General features: G+C 52.4%; 1 protein-coding gene across 2 annotated transcripts in view; it reads right to left on the bottom strand.

Annotated features, from left to right (window-relative positions):
- ASTN2 (astrotactin 2) overlaps nucleotides 1-15,218 on the bottom strand; it is a 329,274-nt gene that overhangs the window by 18,965 nt on the left and 295,091 nt on the right. For both annotated transcript variants that reach the window (XM_086763491.1, XM_086763492.1), the window contains exon 20: nucleotides 13,241-13,382. In XM_086763491.1, the coding sequence (XP_086619617.1) occupies nucleotides 13,241-13,382 (142 nt within the window). The remainder of the gene's footprint in view (nucleotides 1-13,240; nucleotides 13,383-15,218) is intronic.

Genomic DNA, 15,218 nt, shown 5'->3' with positions numbered 1-15,218 from the left:
CGCCGCGGCCCACTGGCCGCTCCCCCCGCGTCTCAAGGCCCCCGAATCGAGGGGGGACAGCGTGAGGGGCTGGCAGCGGGTGGGAGATTCTCACAGCTCTGGCAGGCAGAAAGGGAGGGCGGAGGGTAGGACAAGGGGGGGGGGCTGAAACAAATAATAAAAACAAAATCCCAGTAAGCACGTTAGAATTCGTTTGAAGTACAGAGGAGCTTTCAGGCAGGGTTATGTACATCTCCCAGCTCGGCGTGATTTACACATTCCTTGCAAGCAAAGGAATCTTCCCTGATTTGAAGGAAAACAGATGTTTTGGGTTTTTCTCCCCTCTCCTTCCCTGCCCCCTTTTAATCATTTCTTTATTGAAATGATGGCTATACAGTCAACCAGCCCGGAGCGAGACCCTGCTGTCCCCAGTGGGCCTCCACTGGGACGGGCGACCCGCTGCCCTGCATTTCGGGAGAGAGCCGTGCTTTCGCAGTGGCCGTGCTTCTGAGAGTCCAGAGGTGCAGAGCCAGCCCCTCTCCCACAAATGCTGCTCCGGAGGCATTGTTCCCCATAGGTTTCTTCCCTTGCTTTTCCCTCTGCGTGGAAGGACTGCAACTTCCAGCAGCTCTTCCTCCTCTGCAGCTAGAGCTAACACATGGATCCTCCCACCCTGCTCCACCAGTCCAGGTCCAGGAGACCTTCTAACCCCTGCTACTGGTCCAAGAGTCTTGTTGCGTTGGCTGGTGGGACCTGTCCTGTAGCGTCACACCTCACTGCAGCTGTGCTCTACCCTAGCAGTCTCGACTGAGAAGGGCGGCCTGGCTGATGCCCACGGATGGGAGCACACGTCCCAAGTGAAACAACCCAGCACAGGGGATGGGCGTTGGGCAGGCTGGCTGGAGCTGGGACGTTCTCTTGGCTTGAGCTCTATGGGATCTCCGCCAAGTTACTGTGCCCCTATTTTTGTCCCATGTTTTTCACCCAGGAAAATCATTTGGGGAAGGAACTTCCTTTTCCCAGAGGGATGCACAGCACCGAGCGCAGCAGGGGCTTCTGAGTGCTGGTTGATGCTGCAAACTACCAGCACAGCCATGCCCTTGAGTTTACACTCAGAATAATAACTCATGGCCGGTAGCAAATCCATCCGGCTCCCCTCATCTTTCTTTTCTTTCTCTTTTTTCTCCTTTTAAACCCCGTTGTTATTTCTCAGCACTTCGTTGGTGGCAGGGTGGGAAGGCTTTCTGTAACACATTCACGTACCGTTGGGACTCACTCCCATTCCCGTCTGGTACAAGAGATTGCACAAGAGAGAGAAACAAACGGGGATGAGGAAACGCGTGTTTATGAGAGGCAGCTCTGTCATCGTGAGCGAGGGACCCCCCGCAAGAGAGCCGGCCTGGGAGCCAGTGGAGAGTTTCCATTCTCTCCTAACGCTCCATTCATGCCTTGCTGCATACCTCCCCGGAGGCTCCGCGACTGGCCGCGGGCCCGCAGCGCGGCGCGGGACTCGCACCCCCCGCCGCGCGCCGCCTTCTGCGCTGTTTGTTGTTGGGGGGAAGGAGAGAGATGTTGTTGTCTCATAAAGATAATGAATTGAGAAAGAGCAGCGCCCTTTGCTGTCGCATGCGCTCCTTGTTTTCTTCCCGCGGCGGAGGAGCGGGTCCTCCCTCCTCCATTGCCTCTGCCCGCTCCCGTCGTGCGCCCTTGCCACCCGTCTTCGCAGGGCTCTTCTGTCACGCGGAGGGCTGCACGGGCCTTCCTGCTCGGTGTGCTGCGGTCACCGCGACGAGCCTTCTCCTGACCCGACCGGGAGCCCTCCGTATAATCCAAACTACATTGCTGCCTGACTGGATGCAGTCACGGGTAAATAACCTTGATGGCAGCAGTCTGGAAGAGCAAAGGATCCTGTATCACCGCTACGAATGATTTAGGATCATCTGTCGTTTGCAGGTGACACACAGAGGGTCTCATTGCTCACTATCCCTGCCCGGGCACCCTCCCCAGGACAGGTCCAGGTCCTGCCCCACCTCACGTCAGATGGCTCTGAGCTAAAGTCACCAGGGTGACAATTATTCCTGCACACAAGGAACGGCGGTGGCTGATCTCTGCCCGCCCTCATGCGTTGCAGAGCGCCCAGCGATGGGGCTGGCATCCCCCTCCCTTCTGCTTCCGCGAGCCCCCTGCCTCCTCCCCCCCATTCTCCACACACCTCAATTTCATTATCTCTGATCTGGAGCTGCCTATTACACGCCTTTTGCCAACATAAATATTTAATCCCGGTGCATTGCACAGAAAGGCCCTTGTGGAGTTAATACTTCAACTCGTGTTTCCCGTTGGAAAACAATTCAGCAGGCACGAGCCAGGGACGGAGCCGAAAGCTGGAGGTGGCCTGCGAGGGCTCGGGAGCCGCGTGGGGCAACGATGGTGGGTTCACGGGGCAATTGGGTGGCACTAAGGTACAGGTTCCTGCTGCTGGTATGGGAAAGACCCCCAGCAAAGTGGGGTGTCCCACTCCCCCAGATGCAAACCCACAAACCGCACGGACAGGTACGCATGCAGTCCTCATCCATGCGTTTCCATACACTCGGGTCCAGCACCAACAAAGTGCTGGGGACGCAGCACCGCAAAATGTACACAAAGCTTACCAAAGCCCCCATACCCAGGGGGGAGAACAAGAGGTAGAGAGGACACAGAAGGTGGCAGCGGTGGTGCTGAAGCTCCCCAGAGGCAGCCTGTCACGTGAGTAAATATACCACAGCCTGCAGCAGGGCCACAAAGGCTGGATTTATAGGATTATACAAAATTTATAGGAAAAAAAATTATACTGAGGTGGTGGAGCACTGGAACAGGTTGCCCAGAGAGGTGGTGGATACCCCATCCCTGGAAACGTTCCAGGCCAGGTTGGACCGGGCTCTGAGCAACCTGATGTGGTTGGAGATGTCCCTGCTCCTGGCAGGGGGGTTGGACTGGGTGGGCTTTGAAGGTCCCTTCCCACCCAAACCATTGTGTGATTCTATGATCACCTCAGGAAGCTTCAGGTCCCCACCAGTCCCCTACATACTGCTTTGATGGGGATGAAGCCACTTGGGCAGGCAGGACAGAGGGTGGGGATGAGACAGAACCCTTATTTCTGTCTCGTTCTACTTTGTGGGCATGAAGTAGGGAGAGTCGCATTGACGTGACTCTTGGGCATCATCCCAGACTTGTTTCAGGACAACTAAGCTCACAATTAAGCAAGAAGATGCTGTTATTAAGACAACAAATTCCACTGGAGAGCAGGCTGCCCAAGCCAGGGCACACATCAATCCTTGCCCATGCAGGGTGGATGCTCCTGCAGGAAGGGAGGTGCAGCATAGGGCCAACCTGCGGCAGCCATAATGGCTTGAAATCCTTTCCCTGACATCAGTGGTGATATGTCAAAGGGCACTGAGGAAGCATTTTGGGGTGAGAGGTTCCCCCAGCAGTCTGGGGTGGCTGTCCCGCAGAGCAAGAGGTTTATTCAAGCATCCCATGCCCCACGTGAGAAACTGGCTCTGGCACGTGTAAAGCCTCTGGTGTGCAGGATACGTGCTCCCCGCTACACCCCGTCACAGAAAGGCCGGAAGACTGTGGTGTTGCAATGACACAAACCAGACAGTGAGAAAATATGAAAGTACCCCAGCCCAGCAGCAGGCCCTTCTGTTTGGGGTTGTCCAATGATATCAAGAGCTGAGTGCATTTCCATAAGCGCAGGGCGGTGGGAGATGCTCAGAAGGAAGGAGGAAACGATGCCAGCGCCTGGCACGCCCTAGACATAGCTCAGGTTGCTGCTGCTGTGCGCTGCCCTGCGGCTTCCCCAGCAGAAACCAAGAGGGGAAAAGATGGAAGCAAAGCAACAAGCCCTGATTCAGGGGTGTGACAGCCAAGAGCCGAGTGAAGGTAAGCGCCCAAACCCACCTCACGGAGCTGATGGCTGCCCAGCCAGTGGCCCCAAGTGTTTGGGCAAACATCTCCCAGCGACCCAGCACTGAGCTCCCTGCATGGGGGCTCCCTCCACACCCACCTCCATCGGCTCATCTAGTGAAGAGAGGACCCTGCCCCACCACCCTCTCCATCCACCATCCCCTGAACAAAAGGTAACCTTCACCTCCTAGTTCTTTTTTTTAGAAACGCTTCAATTATGACATAAGCTTTGGCTCCGAGAGTTTTCAGTGAAAGCCAGGGTATTTTCTTTCCCCTTTTCATAACAGAAACCATATTGCTGCATAATCAAATTTATTTCATTCCTGATGAGGGAAGTGAGCGTGTGTGTGAGGTGACCAGGAGCTGTGAGGGCGTGTGTGTGGGGAGCAATCACTCTGAAGGAACTCAAGGCAAATGTCCTTGGCAGTACAAGGTGGCATCAGATTGAGGAGACCAAGCAGGCCACCCATGGCAAGTCCCACCTCACCTTGCAGATGCCACCTCTGCAACCCAGAAGCTACTTCTCTGCTTTCTCTCTCATTTTATCATGCTGTTCTCCAGGAAATCCTGCAAAGTGGGTAGCTCAGTTTTACCACGTCTGTTTTACAGGTGGGAAAACTCAGAAAGAATCAGCTACTTTGAGGTCACTTGCTAATCCTGAGCGTCTCCATTTGACACTGACCTGCTCTGGTGCAAATCCAGCTGAAGCCAATGGGAGCTGTGGCTCTGCCAGCAAAGCCTTGAAGATGACGCTCCCAAGATGGAGATGTCACTGGTTCACTGGTTACTTCTGCAAACACGGGTTCTGCAGCAGGGACCTGGCCACCTGAGCACTAACATAACTTGAGACAGGCAATGAGGGCTGCGAACCTGTGAAGCTGAGGGATTTCTCAAGCCTCAGGACATACAACTGAAAAAGGCCTCAAAATGTGGGCATCCTGACAAGTCCACTTTTAAGCAAAAGCATTAAGCACCAGCAGTTGCAGCAGAGAAATCGCAGGCCGTGCCCCACCACACTCCTGCTCCATCATCCTGAACCCAAGGCTGCCTCGGGTCCAGGGCAATAACACCTCCCTTCGACGCCGCTGGGGATGAGCCCAGATGCACTCAGTATCCCCAGACCAGGAAAACACAAGCAAACTGCTTTTGCAGGAGGGAAACGATCCCAAAATCCAAGGAATAAATTAAAGGTCACTGGAGATCTACTGGAAAGCAGCCGAGTCCAGCCTGTGCAGGGGCTCCGTCACCCGTGCAGCTCCCCTGTGACAAACTCCCTGCCTCTGGGAAAGAGCCTTGTCCTGCCCCGCGGAGCTGGAGGGGTTGCTGTGTGCTGGGAAACGCTAGCGTGGCACGACCAGCCGGTGGGTGCTTACAGACGGAATGCTCTGCACAAGCCAAAGATTAAAAGAAAAAAAATGTGTTTTTTTTTTTTTAAATACATAGTAAAAAACAACAAAAAAAAAAAAGAGAAAATGAAGGTAATGAAGGTAACAAAGTGCTCTCTGGGAGACAAGGCTGGTGAGGGATTCTCTGTGCTGTTGTTACAAGAAAAGGATGGGGTGGCATGTGCTGCAGGTGTCCTTTGGAAAAAGGAAACAAAAATAAAGTTTAACAGTTTTTTGGACTTGCAGGCCATATATGAGATATATGCTCACTGCTGGTCCGAGCTGGGACACATCTTGCAGGTAACGCCATCCAGCCTTTGCCTCTAGAGTGTGGAGGAAAGGACGCGCAGGTACGATTAGTTTGCGAGTCATCTTTTCGTTTGGATCAGCATCACCTTTTGGGCGCAGTATCTCCAGCTTCTGGGACCTGGGGCCTCACCCAGAGCCTGCCTGCGGTGATTGACTCCACGGGCTGTGGGGCTGGCTCCGGGTTCGGATAATACCTGTGGGTGCAGCAGTATCTGAACACCTGGGCCCGGAGCAGCTTGTCACATCCTTCCTGGGGCACATTAGGGATACAGCTGAGCTGCTTTTGGCCGCTCCTTAAGGCTAAAATTAGCCTATTAAGAACTTGAAATGTCTGCAAATATCAAGTTGAGCTGCTGCTGGGCGCAGGGAAGCAGTAAAAGGAGAAGGTAAAACCTTCCCATCCAAACATCAGTGTTGGCTACCGACGCATGAACCTACACGTAGCAAATCCAACCATCATTTTGCAGAGACGACGTCTGCCCCGGGTGTATGAGAGCTATCCAGCTGCAAAACAACGCGCAGTGAAGCGATAATCACCCTAACAGAGACCCGAGCAAGAAAACATCACCAGCACCAGAGCACGTAAGGCGCCGGCTCCAGTCCCGCCCTGCCAGCCCCGGCTCGCGCGCCGTCTGATACCCCCTGCGCTTTCTTCTTGGCAGAGCAGGTGCAGAGCCACGGGACCGGGACTGCCAAGCCAACGCAGCCGTGCTGCGTCTGGCCCGGGGTGGCTCGCGCGCCGCCCGCTCGGATGCCTCTGTGTCTGGCTTGCCCATAATTTGAATTCCAGGATCAGCATGGGCAGAGCTTGTTTTGGGCTGGGCGTACCCCAGCGGGACGTGGAGCTGCAGACGTGATCTAACACTGCCTCTTTGTGTCAAAGCCCTGCTGCTGTCCCCCACAAAGCGATTGAGCATCGCTCCTGTGAAGCGCCCGGGATGGAGGTGCAGGGGCAGAAGCTTCGTCTGCACTCTCGCAACAGAGGGGAAACTCCAGCTGGCAAAGCGGCATTGCCCGCTGTCTCTAGCACTGTGCAAAAAAAAAAAAAAAGCCATTTTGCTGCCAGATTGGCTTTGCTGGGAAAAAAATCACCAACACAGAACAAGAATAAGAGATGGGGAGAGAGTGAGACCCCAGGCCAGCCAGCAGCATTTTCGAGGAGATGCCACGGCTTCCTTGATGTCACCTCTCCGGTACCTGGGTTCCAGACTGCAGGAGGACATCAGGAAGATGCGACCCTATTTTTGTGCAGGAAGCATTACATCCCCTGACCAAAACGCAATTCTCTTAAGTGCTCTTCTGAAGCGGGAGCTTACGTGAAGTGTGAGCAAGGGCATCCCTTGGCTCTGTGCAGCTCTAGCCCACTGAAGAGCTTCAGGCACGCCACATCACCTCTCCCTGCTTCATTTTCCCCAGCTAGGGCATGGCCAGCAGGAAAAAAAAACATTTGCCCTTCTCCTGACCCATTTCTCCCCTACAAGGTAAAAGAAACACCCACTCCAAGCAGTGAATCCCCTTGTGAAGGGGAGAGGGTTCAAACCCCGCTGTGAGAATCAAATCAACACAACCCTCAGCTTTCCAGCCTTCAGGAAAAAGGTGTTTTATACCCCGGAGAACTGATGAACAAAATAAATTACTCCAGCACAGTAGCACAGTGCAGCTCTTGCTGGCTTAGGGGCAAATCAAAGCCAGCAAAGTCCGTGTTGATATTTATACCGCATCTCTCGTACTCGCTCTCCCATTAGTCAGTGAGATAAGACTTGGACGGATCTATGTTAGCGGCGTTAGGTTTCCACACGCTCAGAAATCAGAGTACTCTCCAAGCCCATAACTGTAAGGAGTTGGTGACAGGGATTTGGTGATAGGGAAAAGGTGGAATTGCAAAGGTCCATTTGTCCTCCAAGAGATGAAGAGACCCAACTCCTCCTCTCCACCCCATTACCGTTGCCAGGAAGAACCCCATATTCACACACTCCCCCACTGCCAGCCTTCCTCCAACCAGCCCCAGAGGAGCAATGCAGATGGGCCTGGATCCAGCCAGGTTCGGGGCTTGGATGTCAGGAGTTTTTAGAACAAAAATGCAAAGAATATTCTTTCAATCCGGACATCCTGAGGAAAGGCTGAGGAGGAGCTGCCTGCGGGAGGCAACAAAGGCTGTTCTGATTCTCTTTGTAACACGATATATGAGCAGAAACAGAATTTGGGGAAGATAACCTGGTCTTTCCAGCAAAAAGGAGGGAGTTGCTCATAGGCTTGGTAGATACTAGGGAAGAAGGTTCCCCTGAGGTCACGGAAAGGTACCTCCTGACTCCAGATCTGTCCCAGGTGGTTCAATACTGGCATCAGGGACAGATCTGAAGGAGGATTCAGGCACAAACCAAACTTTTAGAAAGGTCATGGCAAATGTTTTATATATATATATATATATATATAATAAAATAATATATATATAATGTATAGCAATACTGCAGCAGCACCTGTAGGCCCTGATCTGGGTCACCCAGGCTGGGCTGCACACAGCAATAGAGCGAGGGAGCTTAAAACCTGAGCTTATAAAGGGAACAGGCAAACAGATGGAGATGAAAGTGAGATGAAGTGATCTTCTTAAATCACTCAGTAGAGCAAACGGCAAAGTTGGGAAGAGCCTCCAGCACCTTGAGTGGCCATGAAGAAAGCAGGAGTGCCTTTTCCATGCCTTCTACATGAAACTCCTAATGCTGGAAACCTCAACAGAAGCCCAACCTTCCTCCATGCATGGGACTTCATTAATGTCAGCAAAAACAGAGGCTTTCTCCTTCCTCTGCCGAGCTCCTGACCCCCCTGTACAGACCACCCTTCATGGGAGCCACCCACCTCCACTGCAGTAATCTGCACGGGGCCCAGACAGCTTGGCGCTGGACCTGCTTCAGCAAAACCATATCCGAGCCAGCCTTTGGGCAGCCTGGTTCTGAAGCAACCCTGAACGGCTAAGGAGAGACGAGCCCGCAGTTAGAGCACAGGCCTGGGAGTTAGCAAACACTTGTTCAACCCCTGACTTGCCTTGTCTGAGCTTCCGCAAGCCAGGAATGCCTGAGGAGGAACTACAGCCATACACCGCTCGACTTCAGGAAGCTGGAGAGCGTACGGAGCAAAAGAGGTGGATTCAGTGAAGCAACACAGCTCCTGCGCTCGCAGGGGACGCAGCCAAGGGCTGCAGCAGATGTGCTTTAACCCATGCCACTGAGCTATTTGGGATCTGCCTCCGACTGCTCCAGCGCTCATTCACGTGTCTTCCTGACAGAAGACCAAAAATAACAGTATCGTATAAGGAGCGGCGGTCTGCTGCCAGCATTCGCACGCTCTTGAGCACCAAGGGTTTCCATTCCACTTTTTATCCCAGCTATGCACAAGGCAGAGGTCAGTCAACATCAGTCAGCCCTGTTCTGGGCCAGCTCCTTCAGCACACTCAGCTTGAATCGCAATCACTCTCAGTGCTGTGATGGGTTCCCCCTACTCAATGCCTTTGCCTCTTTCCTTAAGCTCACCAAAATAAAGTCTGTTCACTGTTAGCCACTGTACGGTGACAAAGGCTAAGCCTGGCCACGTTGGCCACGGTCTCCAGACCCTACAGGGGATGACGCTGGCCAGGAAGGTCTTGGTGAGACTCGGCTGTGGGCAGGAGCCTTATGTTGTCATTCTAAGATCTAACCAAATTCCCTTCTATCCAGTGACAGCGCTCGATCTTCACCCCCTAGGAAGGGTTTTCCACCTTCCGAACGCTCCTGAAACGCGCTCTCCCGGAGCCTGTGGGCTGGTTCAGGTTCACCCTGGGGAAACCCTATCCGAGCCAGCAAAGGGAATGCAAATTCCAGCCTCCTTCTCAGCACATGAACACGCTCCAAGGAAAGGCTCTGGAAGGGATCCTGATGACTTCCATATTATTTCCAGTAAATTTTGTGCTGATTCTTGGCACAAACACCGGAAATGAATAGACTAGGTCAGGAATGTAAATAAAGTGAAACCCTGGGATTTAATCTAATCTATAATTATAGTATCTGTGGCGCAGGGAAGAGGTTGGTGTGTTTGCACTGCAGCTCCATTGAGGAGCTGGAGGGGGTTTTCACTTCCCTTTCCAAAATTTCCCTGTTTGGCTGAGAGATACTTGGTGTCTCCCCGAGTATCTGCAACAAACGTGCTGGGCTGGCAAAGCCGCTTTCCGGCAGCCGATCAGGTACAGCTCAGCGGACAGGCATCCCCAGGCACGCAGGGAACAACGGGTGAACGGCCGAGATGGATGAGCTGGGCTGAAGGCTCAGGGAGGCTGCGGGACGCACAGGGAGTAGCTCCTGTCTCTGCAGCGAAGAGATCAGTTGGGTTTGCAGGGTGCTGAGCTACGTGAGGGCCATGAGCAATGAAAGTTCAGTCTTCCAGGCTGAGTCTGACATCTCAGACAAGCCAGAGCCCTTTCTCTTGACTGGTGTTTGGTGCTTGGCACATCATGTGTCACCTGTCCCAGCACAGTGCTCCCAAGCTCCCAAACCATCGGTCTGACTGGCATTAACCGTCGTCCTGACTGGCTGGCCCATGCAAGACGAGCACATAAAAGACACATAGACATCTCTCCCTCCAACTTCCTCACCTCATCCTCTTCCACCTGAGGGGAAGCTTGACAGATTGCCCTGGCCTAGCTCACCTCAGGGGAGAACAATCTCTTTTCCTGTGATGCATTTTGCAAGAATTACAAGACTTTTGTTTTTTAAGAGCTTAAACCAAACTGGACACTCTTCAAGGGCCATCCTGAGTGTCCCTGTGTACATCCATGTGGGCACATTTACACAACCACAGCATGGATCGCCACCATGGGCACCCATGTCTGACACACCGGCATGTCCATGTGTGTACACGAGCATACGGAGCACATCCATCTTCGCTGGCATGAACTACTTTCCTTCTGAAAACCCTCTGTGCAGGGAGGGGCATCCCAATCCCAATGTACCTCAGGCAGAAGAAAGAGAAGGGCTGACAGGCAACATGTTTTTGTCAGACTGAAACTGCAAAGGACAAAGAAAGGAGTTCTCCTTTTGTTAGCTTGTTTTGAAATTATAGAAGTCTCAAAAGTAGAGGAATCAATCAGACTTTGTTTATTTGTTTTCTTGTAGGGCATTTTTTGGTTTTGTTTTTCATACTCCAGCTCAGCTTTGATCTCAGGCTGGTAACACTCCAAACGAATGGTCAACAGCAGAGTGCAACTGCCATAGGTACTATGGAAGAGGAGGGACAGGATGTCCAACACATTTACAGAGCAGAAGAGACTTCCACGATCTCACAGTCCCCTCTCTGGGTTTACACGATACCCTCGCACTACTGAACAAGCAAAAGCATTTGCTTTCGCAGAGCTCTGATGCTGCAGAGGCTGTGTGCTCACCTAACAGCCCAGAGAAAGATGCAAGCCCCTGCTGAGCAGCCATAATCAGGATGATACCCAGGCCAGAGACTTCCAAGACAGCTATTTTTCCACAGAAACAAATGAAAAGAGAAGAAATTCAGTTTAACAAGTGACCCCGTGCCCGTGTTTCGGTTGTTGTTACGTCTGCACGGGCTCAGAACAGCGCGTTAGCCTCACATTTCACTGTTCTGGCTTTCCTCATGCTACGTTGCAACTGTATGGACATGTGAATGGAGGAACATCTAACGTGTGTGCCTATGGAGCTGAGAATGCCCGGATGCCAAGCAAACACGTGCTGGTTAGGTTCCAGGCTGCAGCAAACGTGTGTGTGCTGGATACGCACGCATCCACGGCAGCGCACGCGGACGCGGTGAGCAGTGGCTGCGCGGTCCATGCCGGTGGGATGGGCATGCAGCAGCAGATGCTGAAGAGAGTGTGCTGTCGTATGTGTGCGTGCGCTTTTTTGGGACACTCCGCGTCACCCCAGGGCCTGTCCCCGCAGAAGGACGAGGTCCAAAGCTCCTCAATGCCAGGAGACTGTTGCCTGCTAGCTACCTGGCTCCCCACAAAAAACTACTGTCCCTCACCCCAGGGCACCCACAGAAAGCGGGAGCTGCCCACAGCCAGTTCCAGGGCACGGGGCTTCGCCGACTCCGCTGACCCTCTCCATGGCAGCATGCCTCGCTGGCATGCTGCTGTGAGGCAGCAGTCTGGCTTTGACCAAAGCGATGACAAAGCTTTCCACCATCCACCCGAGGCTCTCCCAGCCCTTCACAGACATCAGGAATTAGATCACGGAGCGCCTAAAGTGATGGGTGAGTGCAATTATCCCTGCCTGGCAGACGGGGAAGATGCTTTGCCAGCCAGACCTTCTGGCTCCCAGCTCCATGCCTTCACCTCAGCAGCCATCTCCCCACCAAACCCAGTGGCTCGTCCCTCGCCTGGTGCCCTGGCAGCCGTAAGCCGAACGGCTGAGAGCTCACAATCGGCCACTTTTACGTGCAAGCGGGTCATTAGCAAGCTCTGCGATCGCTCCAGCCTCTCCCTGGCACCTCTTCAGAGCAGCCCCGTTCCCAGAGATATTAATAATTATATTTATGCATTACAGATATTTAACAGGAAAACATTTACAATGATTAAATGGCAAGAGGTATCACTTGGAGCCCGCTCCTGGACACAGCCCCGTGCGAGGGATGCGTAATAACAGCTACTTCTCCAGAGGCTGTCAACACGCTTAACTGGGGGGCGTGGAAGGGACGGCCGAGGGAAAATATTCATCAAGATCTTTAAAAGTTCTCGCTGACAGACCATTTGCCAGCTCTCACTTTAAATGCTTTTGTGGTCCCATAAAAAGTTTCATTACTCACTACAAAATGTGTTTTAATTATTACAGTCGCTCTGACATGAAGCCCTGGGTGTTTCTCTTTGCTCACTCTGTCTCTCCTCCATCTCCTTGCCTTTTTTCTCTACTTTTTTTCTCTCTTACTGTCCTGACTCCTGATGTCCCCCTCAAGACGGAGGATGCCCTGGCTAAGAAGTCAGGTTGAAAAGGCCAGATCCTCTCCAAACAATACTGAAGGAGAAGTTCGTATCTGGATGCTGAAGTTATCCCTTTGCTTGGGACATGAATTCCTCTATAGGATTCAAAGAGAAAATCCAGTCCCATGTTCTCAAAGATATCTTGGAAGAGTCAGGTGAACAACATCAGCACTGGCACGGCCAAGCATCCCTGCAGAAGCAACTTGGGGGGGCGGGGCAGATGGATTTAATGTCTCTCTGATCTGGTGTATGTGTCCTACCAACACAAACAGGAACCTACATAAACACCACCACTTTGGACACCTGGCTGCTTTGGTCCACCAGGACAGGCAACTTGGTTCAACCTGTCCACGTCAGCTCAGTTCACCCATGGGAGACAACCCAACCCCACCAGGCATGGATCTGGAAGACCAGCATGCTGAAAACACGAGTTATTCCAGGAGTCTTCCACAGAATCCCAGTGCCTCCAGTGCTGTACTGGTAGCCACTGGTTTTCTTTTTCACTACCAGAGCCTGACACCCAAAGCAACAGAAAGAGCCTCATCGCTTCTCCAGTGATTAGTGTTACATAGTGCCGACCAAAAATATGAATAACAATTAAGCAACAGCATTGGAGGTCCCTCCTGGCCCCAGCGCCTCCCCACATGCCTCTCCTTACTTGTACAGACCGTCTGGCTCCAGGCACTTGAAAATGACTGAATAGAGGCTGGTGTCAGGGACGTCTCCGTGGCTCCGACCCGCTGCCACGCAGGACGTTGCAAGGCCGGAAAGCAAATCATCCGCAAAGCTCAAGGATTCTCCTGAAGAGCAAAGAGAGCAGCAAGACCGAGACATCAATACAGGTACAAAATTACTGCTGAGCATTTGAAAAAAACACGGCAGGAATACATCTATGCAGCACAGGCAACCAACAAAGCCTAGCTGGCTGTGGCTGGTAGTAATGGTCCCAGTCTACTGGAGAATATCACCCAAGGAGGAAACCCACCTGGGCCATCAGCTGTGACACGGACCCACCGCAGAAACCAGGATCAGCACTAAGTCATCGCATGGACAGTGGAAGGGCACACTCGCAGAGCACACAGACAACGTGGGGACTCACCACGTGCAGGACCACCACCCTGGGATAGGCTGGGGGTCCCAGAAGAGCAGGATGCCTGCCTAAATAGGGCTCACCTGCCCTGACTCACATTCCACTCTTAAAGGGGACAGGGTCTTTTGCAAAAATACCCTGTCACAGCTGAAATGTGCTTCTGCTATGTTAGGTTATCAGGAAAGGAGACATTTTTAGAGCTTGGATGGAATTTCTCTCAATGTGTTGGGCTTTTTTGTGAATTTTTTTTTTCCCAGTTAAAACCAGTAGCTTTGCATTCCCTTTCACGTGCACTCTGCTGGCTCCTGCAGCTCCCTCAGCCATGCTGAAGGCACCACTGCCCCTTCACAAGCATTCTAAGAAAAATAATAATTTAAAATGCTGAAAAACTCTTTTTTTTTTTGTCTTCTGGTTTATAAAGCTTATTAAACACTTAGATCATGACCCAGCTGAAACTGAAAACGCTCCATTTATTAAGCTTTTTGGGCCAGACTACCCACAGCCACGTGACCCATCTCCTTGCAGCGGGCAGGCTGGCTGTCGGTTAGAGCTCATCGCATTCAATTCCCATTTTGCACCAGAGTAATGGTAAAAAACAAACCCCAGCAGCTGCCCTGGTTGTGCCCCCACTCCCGCTGATGGGAACCAGAGACAGGGCCGCCACAGCTGACAGAGTTCTGGTGGTGTAAGCACACCTGGACGCAGATTGCTGTGCCGGGGACCTCGTGGATGTGTAAATGTCAAGGCACAGCAGAGGCAGGAGGAGAATTCCCTCCTCAGCACTTCTCTTCCTTTATTTTTCCGAAAGCAGAAGTGACAGAGGACTACTGAAACGCAGCACAAGCCGAGGTTCTTGGGACAGACCATCAGGAATAACCCAGGGTATAACCAGCCCAGAACAGCTCGGGGTGCAGCTGGGTCACCCAGGTAAAACAAAAAAATCCCCTCCTCGCCAGCCCCCCCAAACCACGCTTGCATCTCGTCTCAAAATACACAACTCAGTAACAAGCGTCCCCCTTGGCTCGAGAAAAGAGTAGCAATAAATTCTTTTCCTCCCTAAAGGAATCCAAGCCTTAATTATTCATTTTAATGCTCCCAGCATGACTTGTTCTTTCCAAACTTTTTTTCAGGCAGCTCTGTCACTGGTCTCCAAAGCTAAGCCCAGTCCCCAGCCCCAGTTCCACACCAAACCCCAAGTCAACCCAACAGGCAGGTGGGGCCGGCAGCAGTAACATCACTGCTTGGAGGTCACGAGCGCTGAACGGCCTCGAGCAAGCCCCTTAGCTCTGGGTTTATGGTTTAAACAAACAAACAAACAAACCCCTATTGCTCCTTTCCAGCTTTCATTTCCATCCCTTTCCATATGACATTGGGCTGGACTGGGGCACTCCCTGTCACCAGGAGTCATCCAGCACAGACACTGCCGTGACTTACAAAGCAGACGAATCACAAACACTTAACAAAGAAGCAGGACCAGATAGTGCTGCTGAACTAGAGCAAGAGCGTTTTAACTTCTTCAGACTTCAAGCAACATCTCTTCTGACCA

The sequence above is a fragment of the Chlamydotis macqueenii genome, chromosome 20 (genome assembly GCF_036417535.1).
Source record: "Chlamydotis macqueenii isolate bChlMac1 chromosome 20, bChlMac1.mat, whole genome shotgun sequence".
Taxonomy (NCBI): Eukaryota; Metazoa; Chordata; class Aves; order Otidiformes; family Otididae; genus Chlamydotis; species Chlamydotis macqueenii.
This window is presented reverse-complemented; position numbering and strand designations above follow the sequence as displayed.